Here is a 20,198-nt window from a genome sequence, read left to right as displayed (position 1 = left end):
CAGTGATGAAGGAGCAATGAAAATAAAGTTTATGGTTGGGGGGGGGTCACCACAACTTGAGGAACTGTATTAAGGAGTCGCAGCATTAGGAAGGTTGACAACCACTGGTTCAGAGGCAATGGGGGTCTTCTAGAAAGGTAACTGTGCTCTCAGATTTGTGTATGAGGCATAAACCCAATGGAAGTGTAGAGAGCTCTTTTGCAGTTTAGTTTAGCGGCAATGTGACTTGACTTGTAAAATGTAATCGATTAATATGCCCTTTAAGCTAACATCTCTGGTGGTTGTAGTAAATCCTGGCCTCTCTATGGTGGTTATAATCCCATTTGAAGGCAGTTCTCTGTTATGCTAATGGACAGGATCAAGGTGGGATTACTCCAGTCTCCTCTGTTAGTGAGTGTGAGCCAAGTCACCCCCCTTTATTGCCTGGGGGGCAGGGCCTGAAAGACACAAAGGACACTTCCCTTGCTCATCCTCAACCAAGACTATGCACTTTTCTTGTTCTGGGCCTCAGAGTGCTCTCCACTTCTGCACCACATCGCCGCAGGCACCCAGAACTCACAGACAGTGCTCCTGGTGACAGGGCGTATGGAGGAAGCTAACAGGTTACAATTCAGGTGGAAAGATTCAGGATGGAGTTGTTCAATAAGGACATGTGACAAAAATACACATCACTCTGCTGTAAGCCTCCACCCAAAGGTACTCAGTTTCAACTCTGTGGGTCCCCAATTAAGCACCCAGAAGTATCCCACTAAACCCAAAAGGCATGCCACTCCACTGTAGGACTCAAGTCAGAGGCAATGAGCTCTAGCTCCATGGATGGGGAGCACAGATCACTGTACGAAGGGCCTAGGGGCATCTCACTCCAGTATGCCTCAACCCTGGAGACATTCGCTCAAGCTGCAAGGATCTACAAACCCAACTCCGCAAGTTAAATGCTCAGAAGTATTCTACTCCATACACCAGCTTCTTGTCCCCAAAACACCCAGCTTTAACAGTTTTGGAGGGTTAGAAAGTGCACAGCTGTTTTTCATGATCTGGTTTCTGGTTCTGTTGCTTCTCTGCCAGTTCTCAGATGACAAGAGCTGTCTTCTGGATCAAGGAGATCTCAGGGTCTAGAGGACACACTCCACTCCTCTTTCAGTGAGATCCCTCCCCTCCCCTCCCCTCTCCCTGTCCCACTCTTCCCCCGCTTCCAAAATAGCTCAATATTTATGCCCAGTGGAATAGCAATCATAATGAATCCTGTTGACAAGTATTCACAATAGAATCCAACCATTATTCCCCCCGGCCCCCTTTCTCTTCCCTGGACCCATCAGATAAACGTGGTTTGGTGAGAGTTACAGACTATGGCTAGAAGAACCACAATACTTCACTCTCCTGCATCCATCAGAGCCATTCTTCTGCCTATAAGAGAACTATCTCAGAAGCAGAAAGAGAAAAAATAGTTCCAGGGACCACCAAGGAAGACTAAAGAAGTGCATTGGAAATCTCTGGTTGAAGTGATGGAGGCAGCAGACACATGCTAGGCTAATGCCAGGGGTCAAGGCAAGATGACTGAGACAGAACAGAGGAGCAGTGCTAAGGCTGTGGTCTGTGGACAGAGCAGTGGACTTCCTGACCCACTGAAGGAGAGACCAAGGTCCCCTGGGCTGAGAGGCTCAGGACTTGGCTATTGGTTGAAGAAAGGCATTGCTGTGGACCAATGAATGCATCATGAATGTTTTCTGACCCTGGCTGGGGTAACTCCCCCACCCTCACAATATGAGTATTGACTGTGAGTTTTGTGTGGCTACTGTGGCAGAGGATCAAACCCATCCAAGATTGTCACGGGTGGTGTCAGAGTAGAGAGAAAGGAGCACAGACGGGGAGGCAGGTCTGAGCTCAGCCTTGGGCTGGTGAAGAGTCAGATTCTCCTCCCTGCTGTAGCCAGAGAAGGTCAGATATAGACTCCATGTCATTTTTGCAACTTGAAAACTGGGAATCCTTAGAGGAAGGATTGTGTTAGTGGACTAGAGAAATAAGTCCAGTGACACATATGTCTGAGAGAGAGCTTTATATCAAAAAGTAATTATATATTAAGAGAACATCTCAGCCCAGTTCATCTCAAGTTCGTTTAAATCTGAAACTAGTCCCTAAGTCCCTCTTCTGACTCAGGAAACCACATGCAATGATGCAGACTGCAGGAACATCACAGGCTGGCGGGTGCAAACTCTTGTGGATCCCATGGCAGCGGATGCATCTACAGGGCTCACACAGGTGTCAGTGTGGTTCATCAACAGGAAGGAAAAGTCAAAGGGGGGAGAGGGGATGTTTCCAGGACTCTCCTTATGAGAAGGTCACGCCCACGAGAAGGCACCATCAGGCTATGACCTGATTGACAGTCTAGACTTCAGCCCTATACTTTTATATCTTCACGTTGACATGAAACTATGTAACTACCTCTAGTTGCACCCCTCTAAGTATATGTAAATCCTAACATCTATGCCTATGGTTAGTTTCTTTGGGGGAATGGGTTGTTTTGGCCATGGGGCATGATTAATGTGGGGTATACCTAGAGTCAATTTCTGTTGAGATATAAGAGTGAGTGAAATGTGAAGCCCTGATGGGGTAGTGGCTACCCGGTTGGGCTGCAGTCCTCATGGTCAGCAGTTTGAAACCACCAGCAGCCCCATAGGAGAAAGACTGGACTTTCTACTCCCGTAAGCTGTTACAGCCTCGGAAATTCCCCGGGGGTCTCTATGAGTCAGCACTGACTTAATGGCATTGAGTTTGGTTCGGTTTGAGGAGAGAAGCAGCCATAGGGGAAGATATGTCAAGTCACATGAAGACTGTCCAGGAGTAGCAGCTCAGAAGAGACAAGGACCTTCCTCCAGAATCAACAGAAAGCTGTTCCCTAGAGCCATCACCTTGAACTTGGTGTTTTAGCCTTGGTGTGTTTAGCCATCACCTTGAACTTGGTGTTTTCTCTACACTGTGAGAAAATAAACTTGTTAAAGCTATCTACTTGTGGTACTTTTATTATAGCGGCACTAGAGAATCAAGATAATTGCAGAGGGCCTTGTCTCTCTCCCTCTCCTACCTTGCATGACCCAGAGTCACTACCATCGATTCTATCTCAACTCCTCTCCTGTCAGAGACTTGGTTCAGATGCACAGTGAGCCTCCAGGACAGAGTGGAACTTCCCATTTGGGTTTCAGAGGCTTCATCTTTCTCCAGTGGAGCTCATGGTGGTTTCGAACTATTGACTCTTTATGAGTGGGTTACATGTTAGCAGCCCAACACGTGACCCACTATAGAACCAAGTCTCCATATTTCCAAACTCACAGTGACCTTATAAAACAGGGAAGGCCTGTTCGTGAGGCTTTCCAAGATTGTAGACCTTTACAAAAGAATAGGGCCTCACCTTTCTCCCCTGGAGTGGGTGGCGAGTTTGAGTTCCCCCTCTGTGGTTAGCAGCCCAAACCCGAACCCATGATGGCAACGAACATCCTTCCTCCATTACAGCAAGTTCCAAGTTCTTAGCCTGACCTTATGCAGTGCAACTTCTCCAAAGTCTTGTCCCTGGGCACTCAAGACTGCAGAAGGATCACTTCAATGCTAAATAACTATCAAAGTATTTTCCTAAAAAAAGCTGCGATCTAGCTAAGATTTCTGGTACCAGGTGTTGGTAGCAATACCAGGGTAAGTAAAAAATTATTGCTACTAATTTAGAAACATAAAAATGTCCAAATGTGAAGTTCCTGTTTCTCTACATATCCTTCATCCACGCCTGTACATGACTGCAGACAGGCCTTCCATCTCTCTAAGCCTTCCCTGAAATTCCTCGGTTAGCGCCATGTCAAAATGGCAGGTTGGTCATCCTTGAGGGATTTAAAGAAAACAAAACTCCTCACAACGGGACCAACATACAACTCACGAGAAATGGAGAAGAGACCGTGGTTGACAAGTACTTCATCTCACTTGGATCCACGATCAACCCTCATGGCAGCGCAGTCAAGGATCCCAATGACAACGGCCTTGGGCAAATCTGCTACATGAGATTTCTGTAAAGTGCTCACAGAAACAAAGATGTCATTTTGAGGACAAGGGTGTGCCTGACCCAAGCCAGGGTATGGTGGGTCACCTTGCAGGCATGTGAAAGCTAACCGATGAATCAGGAGGTCAGAGTGCAAGAGATGGCTTTGGTGAATAGCTGTAACCGCGCCGTGGACGGCCAGAGCAGACGGACCTGTGCTGGAGGAAGTATACTAGGAATGCTAAGTGTACCAAGCATAAAGTGAGCAGAGTGAGTCCTGGTGTCACACACTTTGGACATGCTTATCCGGAGAAACCCAAACTGGAATGGGACATCACGAAGGGTGAAGTAGAGGACAGGGAACAGAGGAAGACCTTCCAAGGGATGGCTTGCAACACTAGGCTCAAAATACCAACTGCGAGGCCAGTGCTGGGCCGGGCAGTGTTTCGAGCTCTTATACAGGAGCCAGAGCGGGGCTTGATGGCATTTGATGCCAAACAGAGAGATTCCCATGTGTTCCTGTTCAATATTATTGAGTTTGGGGAATGAAAACAAATCAAAGGGGCCAGATCAGGGCTCTCGGGTAGCTGGGAGAAGGCTTCCCAATAAAACGTTCACAGGAAAAGCCCTGGCTGCCCTCAGAGCCGGAGCAGCTGCACAGTCACCGTCAAGAAGAAGCACACGTTCACTTGCCGAACCCGTTGCCTCACCTGGGCGCTCTCCCATCTTCGGAAACTTCATGATAAGCCTGTCTTCACCCTGAGTCCATTGAGAAACTCTACCAAGTTTGCCCCTTAGCTATTCCAAAGAGGTCTCTACAACCTGTTGTACCGACCTCTCTGCTGAGACCAGTGTCTCCCTGAGGGAACTGGCCTGGAACCACCCACTGAGTACAGGGACATATTTTGGGTGGAATAAACAAAATCCGTGAAATATGAATTGGAACAGAACGTAACCATCGTTTTTGACATGCCCGCACACCAATTTATTTCAAGTTTCTTCACTTCGCCGCACTCACATTCCAAATATTTTACACACAACAAGGAACGTCCTTCGTGTGAAGCATGATTGTGCAAGGTGGTGTGTGTTTCACGTTATTTCAGTATTTCAATATCCAAGGCAAAAATGACCACAGCACACCCTTGTAAAGTTGTTTAAAAAAAGGTTTATTTTGTTACAAAATATTAAATACTAAAGCTAAAAACATATAAATTCATGTCAGGCTATATTAAAATATACACATACCCTTCTTTGCAAAATTATTAAAGGTTGAATTAAACAGATGCTTTAAATAAAATAAAGAATTCTTTGAAGACATTTTTTTTTTCTAGTTACCTCGGTGTAGTGTTATTTTCAAACAGGTGAAAAGGTTAGTTAGCTGTTTTAAAATTTATCCAATTCTCCAGTCTTCTACTACTAAGTCCAAAGACACCATGCTGGCTTCGACCCAGGTGGATTTCATGAATGTCACTGAAACTTCCCGAGTACAAGTCTAGCCTCCCATAATATGAGGCATAGTACTCAAAAGTGTACAGAAAGTTAAATGAGGCAAAAAACCTGGCTCAGAAAAAAAAAGGAGAGCGCACGAGAGAAAGACCTTATTTCTAACATTGTTTCTATTCTAATTCATAGATTTGGTAATATTGAAGCAAGAGATCAGCCCAAAGCACATATCCTTCTACAAATAATCCTTCAATTCAAACAAAAACTCAAGAAAAGCACTGATTTCTCCAATAGAGTTTTTAAATTGTGCTTGTTATTTTAAATGGTGGAAACTCGGCGCCTACCTCCAAAGGCCTTTAAACGCGAATTTGATTGCTGTTTTGACTGGATCAGGACAGCTGTCACCATGTGGGTGGGTGATTGTCACATAAAGTGGTGACAAGCTTTCAGTACAGCAAAACAAAGCAGGAACAAAAGTGATAGATCTACATGCTGCTTCCAAAGGCAGCTTCCATTGGGGCCAAGCAACCTAAAGAACTGCCCACAGTCTATTTAAACTTTAAATAGCATTTTCAAGAAACCGGTTTGCTTTAGAAGTTACATTTCCCCACAGGCTACATTAAAAGTTTCTACTTAGAATTTTAAATATCATAATTCATTGAGAAGAAGATGCTTATGATGAAAGGCTATAAATTGTTTTAAAAGTTCTTAAATGGGAATACATTTCTAGAAATTTGAATACAGTTATCTATTCTTTACAATACTAATCTTGTCAAGTGGGATTTGTAAATAGTTGATTAAACAATTTTTCAAACATATATAGTGTGTTCCATTAGTCTTCATGGACACGGTCCAATTAAAGTCAGGTTTATGAGTATATACTGGAAGGGAGGGTTTTTTTCTGTTTTCTCTGCAAGTGTAGCTACCTACCCAAGGGCCGACTTCCCGTGACCCTAAAACTACAGTACAGAACTAACTAAACCTTTGAACAGCTGGAACAAGTGTGGGCATTCTAACATCACTGGAAGTTAAAAGGAAAATACATTTCAATACTGGATTTCAGATGGAATGACACTAACAAATAGCAATCTGGTTTTCCACCTGTAGGCTTGTGAACTTCTGATATATTTGTATAGACGTCTGATCCAGAGAAACTAAGATTCTGTCCCCTATTCTAGTACCATTTTCTCTACAGGTACCAAAAGTCTTTAACTCATATATATACCCACTGCCACAAAGTCTATTTCAACTCACAGCAAACCTCGTTAGGGTTTCTCAGGCTATAAACCTTTACAGGCGTCGACAGCCTTAACTATCCCTGTGGAGTGGATGGTGGGTTTGAACTGCCGACCTGGTAGTCAGCGGTACACTTACCCAACAGTGCCAGTGTCTCTAGGGTTCCTTTGATTTATATAGATGGGTTTTTTTTGAACTCACTAGGTTTAAAGGACAAGATTTGTGCTACTCTTCAACATGAAGTGCAGAGTCCTTAGAAAGAATCCCAATGCATCAAGCCGCCGACGTTCTAATTGTAAGTACACCGAAACAAGAAAGCCTGAGGCTACAGAGCAAGTTCTCCAAACAACGTCTTTTTTTTCTTTTCTTTAAACGAGTTTTGTTTTGAATGTGTATAAAGGCCACACTGGTCTATCACTCTCATAATATCCGGGTCTTACAAAAGGATCTAGAGCCAGACCTGTGACTATTTTAAAGCTAAGCAGAAGTTAATGTGTTTCTCACTCCTCAGTGGAAGCCGTGGTTGCCGAGATTTCCCGAGGAAGGAGGCCGACTACATTCCCTTCCCTCCCGCCTGCATCCCTGCCCTGGGATAGCAGCAACCTCTTCTGTTTCCAGAGGGAATGATGTTTGAGCACAAAAACATGCCCCTTCTTCCCAGGATATATACGGAATTTGGGTGGCCCACTGCACAGCGAGCCTGCAGGCTCCTTGTTCAAGATCAATCAGAGTTTCACAACGGTGGCAGCCGAGCACTGAACCAAACTCGAAGCCCTGATGGGCATAGAGCCCCTGTGACCACCCAGCTGCCTAACCTGAGTCCCTGGGGAGACAAGGTGCCTCAGTTGCCTTATCCATATGAAAAATGACTTGCTATTTTTGTCATGATGGCTCAGTCACTGATTTGGAACAAAATGGCATTTCATTGCCAGAATCACAGGTAAATTTCGATTCCCAAAATCTCCAGTTAGACTGGTCATTTTCCCCTAGAGTTGTCACTATACAAATAGCCATACTGGATCTTTCAATGCCCCTTATTTTAATAGAGCACTTAGACATGATATAATTTCTGTATTAATCCTAAGTGGGGCTTTTAAATTTGTTTTCATTTAAACTTTTTCTAACTAGGCAGCCTAAAGTCACTGAAGCAAGAGGGTCTATTAAAGGGAAAAGGTAGCTTAGCACAGCTTTCTGCACCGGCTTAAAGCCTTAGCCTACTGTGTCTCTCGTTCCCCTTTAAGGCCCTGCTAGTGTGTTCACAGAGGACGAACGGTCACATGAAGCCGAATGGTGATTTCTTTTTTTTAAACACCCATGTTGCTATGTGTCACAGCAGTTTTACCTGGGACCCAGTCTTCTCCCCTTCTCCATCCTCATAACTGGAAAAGGACGGGCAAGTCTGCAGAGGCCCCGCTTACATGACTAAGCAGCGGCACTTCCGGGAGTGGATGTACTTCCGGTACTCCGCAAGCTGCTTCAGGTACACATTTGAAGGCCATCTGTGCTTTTCAACAAAACTGCGTTCTTCCACTGAAACGTTTAGAAAGAGAGTGTTAGTTGAGCACGTTTTATTTGAATTGTTTCACATTTAGAGCCAAGTAATACACACACCTGTTTTTTGAAAACCAAGCACTGCAAAGACTCAAACGCAAACCAGCAAGACCCCCTGCCAGTCAATGCCCATTGCGGCGCGCGGCGCCCGCTCCCCAGACACAACCACGTTCAACGCTCACTGCCGCTTCTGGGCTTTGCCTGCTAATTTCTCCATCTCTCGAAACTAGAACTCTCAGAGATTCACTGCTGCTCTCCGCAATAGTGGGGGTCAAGTTCTGTCATTAGCCATTCCTCACCCAGCCATCAAATCTTCCAAGACCATTATCATGCAGGTCTGGTTACAGCAATAACCAGGATGGACCTTGTACTCGCGTGATAATTAGATACACTTTGTCCATGGCTTAACGAAGTACTTGACAGCTCTCTTTTTTTAATGAAACATTTTTGTGTTTCTTTTTTCCTCTGAAGATGACAAAGGACGTGTTTTCTCATGTGTTTGTCTTGGTGGTTAACTTGATGTTCTGATTGGTTTCCTTTCTAGAATCCACCAAGTCACAGCATCAGATTAAGTATCCATTCCTGCCTTGCCTGCTCCCAAGGTCTTCTGTGGCCACAGCCCCACCCTCCCTGCTTCCTGGGCCTGCTCCTCCCACCTGATGCCAGGCCCCTCCCTCTGTTTGGGAACAGAACCACCTGTCATGAGGGAGGGGTACATACGAAGTATTTTGAGGCAGGACTTGTGATCATTTAGGCTACTGATGATTGATAATGATGTATGATGGATCACTTGGTGTGGTGCATAATTATAGGCTGAAAACTTCCCTCAGAATGTAGAAGACAGAACTCCACTGCCTTTCAAACTCCTAGTCACGGATGTGACCTGCACCATTGTTTGGTTTGCTTTGAAATCCTAAAAACTATCCGATGTTCTACACTTAAACTCGGTGTTCTGACTATTCCCAAAGATATGCCTTAAACACGCCCAGAGCTGAAAACTCAGAGAGTCCTTTCCACCAGTTCCCTCTGATTGTTAAGCAGTCGAATAACTCCTTGTTTTGCTTCTTGGATCATTCTTCCTCATGGGTTCCCCTCCCCTCTCCATGGACTTCTATCAGTTAGCTACTGCAACACCTGGATTGAGCTTCCAATTATTAAAAATTGTCTTCACCTGGGAGACTTTAACTTTATCTTTTAAATCTTTAATCTTACTATTTGTTTGACTTTTGCTCTCATGTCTTTCATCTCCAAGAATGCTATCTTGCACCTAGCATCAACTACATGGCCATGAACGAGTGTGGAGGAGCCATGGTTCAACTTTCAGGAGTTAACACAAAGGTGGTGGTTCAAACCCACCTAACAATTCCCCAGGAGAAACACCTATAGTCTGTTTCTAGAGAATCTTAGAAGGAGGAGAAAAAAAGTCCATGGGGACAGTTCTACTCTGTCACATGGGGCTCCCATGAGTCCGAATTGACTTAATAGCACCTCACAACAACAATATATTATTAAGCTAAAGTAAACTGAAAAAAAGAAAACAGCAAATCTCTAAATCTACTGCCCATTGAGTCGCTTCCAGCTCATAGCAAGCATGGAGGGCAAAGTCAACGTGCCCCCAGAGTTCCCAAGAGTAGAGCTCTCAGCAAAGGAGACTGACACACCCTCCACAAAATGTGGCTGGTGGGTCCAACGATAGGTCTTCAGTGGCGCATCTGAACAACCACGTCCCCAGGCCTCTCAGCAATGCAGCAATGCAGAACAACAAAGTCCCTCTCCTGTAGGAAGCTTATTCAGCAGTGGTAGGGCCAGACAATGAACGGATAAACTAACACTTAAAGAGGCAATATCGGGGGGCAAGCAGTGCTCTACCCAAAACGAAGCCCAGAAAGCCCGCAGAGAAGGGGTGGCCACGCAGGTCAGGCGGTCAGGGAAGGCTGCTTGGAAAAAGGGATCCCAATGAAGTGAAGCAGGGGCCTTGCTGAGATGTGGGGAAAGAACATTGTGGGCAGAGGCGGGAATAGGCTTGGCAAGTCGGATGGACGGTAAGCAGGGCAGGGTGGCTGGAACACAGCAAGGGGCAGGGAGAGAGGTGGGAAATGACATCAGAATGGTGGGGAGAGCAGTCAACCCAGGGCCCAGAGAAAAACAAGTTCTCTTAAGGGGTCCATGGAAATAAAGGCTAATTAAAAATATGACCATACGACTGTATGGCCAGATCAATGGCAGGCCGGCTTCTAGCACCAAGTGACCTTGAATCTCCCCCACCTGAGGGGAGCTGACCAGAGCTGGCTGAAACAACTAGCAGCAAGTGGCCTTGAATCTCACCCCCACCCCACCCCACCTGTGGAGCTGACCACAGCTGGCTATGTAACCTCTCAGCAGCTTTGCACGTTTTTCTCCTTCTTTTACTCACGGTCCGTTTATTCATGGCCCGTTTGGCTCAGTGCCCGCTTTGTTCTTGCCCACCGCTCTGCACCCGGCACGAATATGCCCGGAACCAGGAAGACACCTTACATTCCAGAAACCCGGACACACCTGTCCATATATAAGCATCACCCCTGTAGCCTGCAGTGGGACTCCTCCGGCCCAGACACTGTGGACCGTGGGACTTCGCCCAGGCTGGGTCTTTCTCCCCAGCCTGTTTGCTCAAATTCGACTGATTTGGTCTCTGGCGCCTCTCAACTTCCTTACGAGGACAACATGTAAGCTCAAGAGATGCAGGAATATGAATGGGGGTTCAACCACACATCTTTATGCGTCTGGCAGGGGACGTTTCTACGTATGTATCTGTATGCGCTGTAAATATATCCAAAGATATAATACTGCCTACAGGGGGCGGCATTCTGAGAAAGTCTTAGCCTAACCCTCACATCTTGATCGACTCAATCACTGGGCTTGCGGAGTTCAGACCACAGTCTCGGGGGACATCTAGTTCTACTGGCACAAGTGAGCTCACAAAGACAAGGCTCGACAGTCCGCTGCTGTGAGTAGTGACTGCAATCTTAAAACTCTGCACTGCACCGCTGATGTAAAGCTGGCCTCTCCGTCTGGAGCAGAGGACAGGGGCGACAAGGAAAGACTCGGGAAAACAATTCATTCAAAGGACTGGTGGACCATGTGGCCCGCAGCCCGAGACCAGGAGAAGTCGGTGGTGCCTGATTCCCATTACCGATGTCTCTGGTCAGATTCACAATAGAAGGTCCAACAACAAAAGGAGAGGGGGAAAACGTGGGGAAAAATCCAAATCAAACAAAATACCAGATTGGTTGATCTGAGAGAGACAGGTATATACCTAAGACTGTGGCCTTGGACACACCACCAGGCTGAACTGAACCCACTATTTGGAGATCAATTTTCGGTCAAACCATAGACAGGCCTACAAAGGAAAGTACCGGGGACTACCAAGAGCACAAACAAATCTCTCTTGAAGGAAACATGGGCAAGACTCCCCAGAGGAAGATGGCCAGGCTTCCTCTCACATACTTTGGGCCTGGGGTCAAGAGAGACCATGCCCTGGAGAAGGATCTCACGCTTGGTAAAGTAGAAGGGCATTGCAGAGAGGAATCCCCTTGGCATGATGGATGGACACTGTGGTTGCCGCACTGGGCTCGCCCATCAAGACAATTGTGGGGCTGGCGCGGGCCCGGGGGGGTGTTTGGTTCTGTTGTACACAGGGTCACGCTGAGGTAGAACTGACCCGTCAGCACCTAACAACACCATACAGTGAATGATGACACACCTAAGTATATGCATATGAGGCCCAAAGGGAGTAATTGCCCCAAAGTCCAAAAGACAGGAAGGGGCCCAAAGAAGACTGCTAAGAGGGAATACTCGGAGAGTAAGTAGGCAGAGGGCTGTTACATTAAGGGGGCTATAATCAGGGCAGGAAATAAAATGTATATAAAGTATTCAAATTATAGACATACATTCTTCAATAGAAAACAGTGTTCTGTAGACTTTCAAAGTGTAATAAAAAAGATAGAGACATGGTATTACAAAATAATATAATGGGAAAAAATCTGAATACATTTTTCTGAGAGGATTCCTAAAGTTTAAAAAATAAGGAATTGGTTATGAGATCATGAATTACTCTGTGTATGTGAGCATCGGCCCCTGCCCCACCAGTTCCCTATCTCAACACAATGTATTTCTAGAGGTAATATCTGATGCTTGAGAAAAGCATTTGGGAACTTTAATAAAATCTCCAATAGCTGGGGGAGTTGACAAGACTAAATATGAACAAACCTCTCATCTGCGGCTCATATCCCTTTACCTCTGCACAAATCTCCAGAGAAATCACTTTAATAAACAGAACCTTCCCAACAATACAAATGTAAAACTTCTGAAGCGCAGAGGGGTATGAAAGAGGATATTAATCTGTTCAGTCAGGGCCAAGCAAACGACTAACAGCACAGACAAATGAAAACACCAGAACTGAGCCCCACGGGGCAAAAGACCCTTATTGCTCAATTCACATCTTTAAACAGAGAGCTGACAGAGGTCCTTTTTCATGTGTGCCCACAACAAGGGACCCTGAAGTGTCTCTCACAGCATTAAAAGGTCACCAACTCAAATGCCAGCAGGGTTCAGGATGACACATTTCTCACACGTGTGAGCCAGGCATGAAACCGCAGGAGCAGAGGGACTCTGATGGACAGAGAGCAGGGAGCCTTGAATACACAGCCGATGCTTGTCTCCAGGTGACTGCTGCCACAGGGAGGTGGGCTGGAGTTCCCAGATCTCTTAGCTATTCAAATGAAGCCAGAGAGCGGAAGCCTTAGAATTGGGGACATGTCACAATTTTCTGTCATTGACACTAAATAAAAAATACTGTGTGATGACTAAATAAAAAAATCTACCCACAAAACAAAACAAAACGCGCCTGTGGTTGTTAGGTGCTGCTGAGTTGGATGCAACTCACGAAGTCCCATGTACACCATAACGAAACACTCGCTGGTCCTGTGCCAGCCTCCCAGTTGTTACTTATGTCAGAGCCTGCTGTGGCGGCCCCTGTACCGATCCATCTCCTTGAGGGTCAGTGACTAGTCTCTCATGACAACATGTTCAAAGCACAGGGGCGGAGGCTCCCGTCCTCAATCGTGATGGTGCTTCCTCCAAGAGAGATTTGTTTGTTCTTCTGTGAGCGTACTTCTTCCAAGGTAGATTTTCTTTGTTCCCCTAGCAGTCCACGGTACTTTCAATCTTCTTCGCCAACGTCATAATTCATATGCATTGACTCCTCCACATTTTTCCTTATTCAATGTGCAACTTTCCCCACACAAGAAAACCCTAAGCAGGCTGCACTGATCCCTAGGACTGCTAGCTTGTGATCTCTGATGCACACTATCGAATTCTCTCTTATCCTGGAAGAAATGTTCTTTTCTGCCCCAAAAGGGGCCTCCCAGTGGGCTCCTGGTCCTGCGCAATCACCGCTGACCCAGAACTCACGATGCCCTTTCAATTCCCTTCAAAGCAACCTAAGACACAGTCTCAGAGCCTTGCCCTGCTGTCTCAAACTAAGGCCCGTAGACCTGCCTTTTCTTTGACTATGTCAGGTTTGGACGTTGCAGGCAATAGTCTAATATAATACCATGCAAGTCAATCAGGCACCTTTTAAAAAATTTGTGGAAAATCTTCCTTCACAGTATCATCCGTCTATGTTGGGGTTAAGTACCACAGAATCAGGGCTGATCAAATGAGACGCTGCCCGGTCCTGCACCATCCTGACAATTGTTCCTATGCTGGAGCCCATTCCTGCAGCCGCTGTGTCAGTTTGTCCCCTTGGGGGCCGCCTTCATTTCTGCTACCACACATGATGTCTTCTCCGGGGACTGGTTTCCCTGAGCACGCTGCCAAAGTATGGGGGGCAAAGTCTCGCCATGGTTGGCTGTACGTCTTCAAAGACAGATTGGGTTGTCCTTTCAATATTCTTCTCCAGCCCCACAGTTCAAATGTATTGGTTCCCTTTTGTCTTCCTTGATAAATGCCCAACTTTCCCGTGCATAGGAGGCAATTTAGGAGGCCATGGATGGAGTCAGGTGCACCTTCGTCCTAAAAGGAACATCTTTGTGTTTCAACGCTGTGAAGATGGCTCGTGCCGCAGGTTTACCTAATGCAACCCACCTTTTGATCTCTGGACGCTGCCTCCGTGAGCACGGACTGTGCACCCAAGTAAGACAAGTTCAATCGTGCCTCCGTTTATCCTGATGTTACCTGTTGGTCCAGTTGTGAGGATCTGGGTCTTCTTACATGAACTATAACTCATACGTGAGGCTGAAACCCTGAATCTTCATCAGCAAGTGCTTCGAGTCCTCCTCACTTGAAGCAAGCATGGTTGTGTCATCTGAACATCACAGGGGTTAATAAGCCTTTCTCCAATCCTGACACCACCTTCTTCTTCATATAAGCCAGCTTCTCTGATTATTTGCTCAGCATACAGACTGAACGAGTATGGTGAGAGGATACAACACATCTTTCCTGAGTTTAAACCATAGAGTATTCTCTTGTTCTGTGCACACAACTGCCTCTTGATCCCTGTACAAGCTCCCTATAAGCACAATGAAGTGTCCTGGAATACCCATTTTTCTCAAGATTATCCATAGTTTGTTAGGAGCCATACAGTCAAATGCCATGTCATCCTCTTTTCGGATCTTCTTGACATGCAACTATTCAAGATAAAGACCCACCACCATCAAGTTGGCCCAGTGGATGTGGCCGATAGGACAGTAAATGGTCACCCTGGTTTCCATGGCTGTAACACGAGATGGAAGAAGATGTCCATATCCTTCTTCCAGACCGTTGCTGGTGGCTTTGAACCACTGACCTTTTGGTTGGTAGCCGAGTGCTTTAAACCCTGTACCACTAAGGTACCCTTTATAAGAGAGTAAGTGGAAAATAACCTCATTCTGCTTTTGCAAATGAAGGCGATCTACGATGGCATGATGAGAGCAACGCTATGTTAGCCCTGTCTGTTACTTGACTTCAGACGGATGGCTATAAACTAGCCCTACTACAGACAAAGAGCAAGGCCTTCGGTGAGTGGTTTAACACCACGGGGGCAACAACAGATTCATATATAACTGCAGCCGTGAGGCGGGATCTGGACCAGGCGGTGTTTTCTTCGGTTGTGTACGGGGATGGGACCACTGGGGCGCAGTGCGGACTCAGGGCCCAATCACCCAAACCTCACTGACAGCAAACAGAAGCCCCGCTCATCTGTGTGAACAGGTTGGTTTTCTCTGGCATGTAATTGGGGCTTGGTACAGTCAAGTGCTCAGCTACTCTCTGAAAGACTGTGGGTTTGAGTCCACCCAGACGTACCTTGGAAGAAAAGTCTGGGGGTTTGCATACAGAACACTGACCCCTGCAAGCCCTTTGGAACTCGGTTCTGTGACCCAATGAGGCCACCACGAGTTGGCCAACAACTCTGCGGCAACTGGTTTTGCTGTTTGGCTTTGATTATGTGAATCTCCCGGATTCGTAATTGAGCTTGCTACAAAGAGGCTCCAGAGGCGCCAGTGGCCCTACTCTGAACGGCTGAACAAGGCTGTCACAAGGGCTAGTGTGCCCCTTTGGTTCCCGGAAGGGCACAATGAGCAGCTACGGCCTGTTCAGCATTTGAAAACTACTTGACTGAGTGGTGTTTCGGGTCCCTGCCTTTTCAGTTCTAACATTCCTTGGTGCTGTTCGTGGTAACAGCACGAACATTCCAAGCTATTTTAAACCGATAGTCTAATCTGGTGACTCATTTTCAATTTCTTTCTTCTTCTATAGTACTTGGAAGGTCACCCTTTGTTTGGCTTTGGCCTTTGTAATTTCACTTAAAAATCACATTTACAGATCCATTTGGCTGAGTAAGTTTTTAAAAATTTTTCACCAAAAAAACACTGCTTTTTTTAAATTCCAAAGCATTATGATCGACTCTATAATTCAATAGAACAGAATGCTATGATAATTATAAATAAGATATACAAATGATATGTTATAAATAATAAGCAATGGTTATAATTCTTTCACAAGACGTTTTTAAAAGCCGACCTGTTTAAGTGCTGCTTCTCACTTAAGTGCTTAAAACCGTCATCTTATTTCCTACCAACAAAGGCAGGCTGAGAATGCACTTCTCCCCCCGATTGTCTGCTTTTCCGTGGGGGCAGTGGGTGAGCACTGTCAGGCGATCGTTAGAAGATGCCTTGCACAATCCAAGTCTAGCTGCGAAGGTAACACAAGTACCTGCAAAGCAGACCATCCTCACTTCGCCGCCCGATTGAAAAGAATTACACAGCAGTGACGACTCTTACACATTTTAACATTCCAACTAATTACGTCTCAAACCTAAGAACAAAAACAGAACACATTTTCTTTTCACAGTGAAAATCAGCAATCTACCTGAAAGATCCTGAAACTCCGGCTTTTGACTGAAGATGAGGTAGTTGGTGGCAATGAAATGAAGCAGCCAGGTCGAAAGGCAATCCGAGTGGTGGAACTGTGGGGAAACGGAGAGCGAAACAGTTTTGTACGTAGCCGTCAGCAATGCGGAACACATGGGCTAGTCTGCGTGGAGTTGGGAGGCCATCGCCTCGTGCAAAGTGCCCGTGCGCTGCAGCCGTGCCCGAGGTCAAGGGGGCATTACTAACAAACAACAACAACATAACGGCATTCAATGACGAAACCAAAAGACCTTCCACCTCCCTGTGAGCCAAACACTGAAGTAGATCACAAGCTACGGATGCTGGAATAGCCCCCTTCTTCATGCAGATGAGAAACCGTGGTGGAGTAGTGGTTATGACTTGGGCTGTGAGCTGAAAGGTCCGCAGTTCAAGACCACCAGCTGCTTTCTACTCCTGTAAAGACAAGGTTTTCTACTCCTGTAAGGAGCTACAGTCTCTGAAACCCACAGGGGCAGTTCTACCCTGTCCTACTGGCTCACTTCGAAGTTCTTGAGGAACGAGGGGAAATATTCTAAAAATTAAGACTCTTATCATGACTTTTAAGTAAAGTCTAGCCCAGGTTTCTTCCTGTCCTCAGAGACTGCTTTGTGCCTCTGAGGACCACAGCAGAGTCGTAGGATCCATCTGTAAAAACTTCCACTGCAACTCCGACTGAGATAGGAACAGTTCTCACGTAGAAAGACAACAAGCTGTAGCTAAGCTTCTGTGAGAGCAACTGCTAATGAGGCTAAACTAACACTAAGCACGGACATGCCTTTAGTTTTTTTTGGGCGGGGGTTGTTTCATTTGTGTGCATCAAAATCATTCTTCTCCCCTTAATCTTAAGATTACTAAGCATTTTAATTTATGATAGTTTTGTGTTTATGACAAGCTGTTTGATTTTGCTGGTTTACACCATCCACCAGTAGAATACACATCTAATCCATTATTACTCCTGTAACCGTATTTCAGAAACTGTTTCTGAGCTTTGCTGGCCTCAGAAGCTGGGCTACAAGTGTCTAGAGATCTAACGTGCCAGGAAACATGTGACTTTGGTGGTCAGCCAAGTCTCAGAAAATGCCCCCAAGCCCCTCATTTATGGCACCGATACCTGTGTTGCATAATTGTTCCAGGAACCCTAGGTTAGCCCAAATCCTGTCACTTCCAGCTACTCTGACAAAGAAGACTGATCCCTGCAGAGGGGGGCAGCCAAGACCCCAGAACCTACAGTTTTGTAAGTGTTTCCTATTCAAATATGCCCCAAACGCACCCACCTCTGGATCTGTGAGGCTCCTCAGAGCTCTCTGGCAAAGGTAATTTGGTTTTGTTTCCCTGTTTTGCAAAATGATCTTTCAATGTCATGAACACTTAGGTTTTTAAATTTGAAGAGGCTTCAAAAGTGGTTTTTCCCCCTGGGACAGAACTGACATTTAAATTTACTCGAAGGCATGGCCTTCACAGCCCATTGTGTGGCAGTGGTGAAATGGCGGCTAACCATGGTATATATTCTTGGTCAGATCCAAACCAGGTCCTCCAAGGAGCAAACTGAAAAATATTTTTGAAGAGAAAATAGCATTGCCCTAAGAATGTGGATTTCAATGTGTAAACATTTCTGTAAGAGAGTTCTAGCTGAACAGGTTCTCCTAACGCGGAGTATTGCCAGACAGCGGAGGGGTGACTGCTGTATGTGTCCTCGGCTGGAGTGCCAACAGCTGCTAGTAGGAGGGGTACTCAGCGCCACATGGCTGTGACATCACTCCCTTGGTGGCCATGCAGTCACCTGTGCCTCTCCGCCCAGCCACACCAGCTTGCTGGCAGAACATTTCCATACGCGAGCCCAGCTCTGTGGAGGGCACTCTAAATAAATAATGCAAAAGTTAGGAGACATCTGTAATTTCAAATCAACAAAATTAAAAAGTTGTTCTTTAAAATCAAAAGTTATAATATGGGAATCTTTTTATAAGAAAACTGACATTTTCACAACTTGTTTGGCGCTGACTCACGGCGGTCCTATACACAACAGAACAAAGCCTCTTCCAGCCTTGTGCCAGCCTCGCGGTGGCTCTTGTCTTTCCGCCCGTGGCTGCGGCGATGTGTCCACGGCCCCCCACCCCCACCCCCCCACCCCCGCTTGAGCACCTGGGCCAGTGCTTCTTGTCATGTGCTACCGCTTGAAATGGTTGAAGGTTCATAGTTTTACTCTGTGCAGAGACTCTGTATATTCTTTCCATCTTCGGATGCTTCCTGCCTCATTCAACATTTTGCCCATAAAATCCGTCAATAGTGCCACTCAAGGCTTGACTTTTTGCTTCGGGTGTTTTGGTTTAAGATATGCTAAGTGTCTTCTTCCTTTTTAGTTTTCGAACTCTAGGTCTTTGCACATTTCATTGTATTTGACTTTGTCTTCTTGGGTTTCCCGTTGAAATCTTCGATTCAGCTCTTTGACCACATCCTTTCTTCCATTTGCTTTAGCTACGCCAAGATTAAGAGCAAGTTTCAGAGTCTCTTCTGATATCCACGCAGATCTTTTCTTTCTTTCCTGTCTTTTGATTGACCTACTTTTCTCCATGTGTAATGTTCTTGAGGTCTCTCCCACAGCCATCAGTTCTTCTGCTATCGGTGTTCACCGCATCAGACCTGTTCTTCAGAGGTCCGTGACATGCAGGTGGGGCAGACTCGCGGATGTATTTTGGCTCTCATAGGCTTGTTTTAATTTTCTTTATCTTCAATCTGAACTTACAGGTGAGCATTGGGTGGTCTGTTTCACAGTCGCTGGTCTGGTTTAGCTGCTGAGACTGAGCTTCTCCATGGTCTTTCCCCAGAGAGGTCATCGATGGGCATTTTGTGCCTTCCATGTGGAGGGGTCCCGGGAACAGTTGCCTTCTGTGTGGTTGTAAAAAGGCATTTTCAATGAAGGCATCCCTGGACTCCCAAAATGTTATCACGTAATCTCCAGCTTTGTTTCTATCACCACGGCCATATTTTCTGACTTCAGATTTATTACTTATGAAATCAGAATTTTCCTTTTGGAAGGGGCTCCACAGCTCATCTAATCCCACCTGACATTTCACATCTTTTCCCTCTTATATTATTGCAGATGAACGTTTGTGGCCTTCATGGAGTCTAGCAAATGCAGGGGAAGCCCGCAGCACTATGAGATGATTACTCCAGAGCAGATGCCCTCCCCAAGAAGGTCAGGAGACAAAGGGCTGCAATTTTGGAAGAGGAGGGAGATCATGGTAACGAGCAACTGACTACAAAAGCATAGCTAAAATGCATTATAATTTTAACCAAGATTTAAGCTATTGGAACTGTGGGCTCTTGGTAAGAGATGGAATATTGTTGGTGTTGTGAGGTACCAAGGAGTCCACTGTGCCCCATCGAGACCCTGGGCACAGCAGGGCCAGGCACTGCTGGGGCCTCCTCACAACTGCTCCTTGCCTTGAGCCCACGGTCACTGTCACAGTGTCAACCCAGCTCCTTGAGGGCCTGCCTCTTGTCCACTGGCCCTCCGCTTTGCCAAACGT

General features: G+C 46.0%; 1 protein-coding gene across 2 annotated transcripts in view; it reads right to left on the bottom strand.

Moving 5' to 3' along the window:
- Positions 1-5,164: 5,164 nt before the first annotated feature.
- RHOBTB3 (Rho related BTB domain containing 3) overlaps positions 5,165-20,198 on the bottom strand; it is a 79,061-nt gene continuing 64,027 nt past the window's right edge. For both annotated transcript variants that reach the window (XM_075541297.1, XM_075541296.1), the window contains exons 11-12: positions 16,631-16,727; positions 5,165-8,224 (exon numbers count right to left, since the gene is read on the bottom strand). In XM_075541297.1, coding sequence (XP_075397412.1) covers positions 8,109-8,224; positions 16,631-16,727 — 213 coding nt within the window. In that variant the 3' untranslated portion in view covers positions 5,165-8,108. The remainder of the gene's footprint in view (positions 8,225-16,630; positions 16,728-20,198) is intronic.

This window comes from Tenrec ecaudatus, chromosome 2 (assembly GCF_050624435.1).
Source record: "Tenrec ecaudatus isolate mTenEca1 chromosome 2, mTenEca1.hap1, whole genome shotgun sequence".
In the NCBI taxonomy this organism is placed as follows: domain Eukaryota; kingdom Metazoa; phylum Chordata; class Mammalia; order Afrosoricida; family Tenrecidae; genus Tenrec; species Tenrec ecaudatus.
This window is presented reverse-complemented; position numbering and strand designations above follow the sequence as displayed.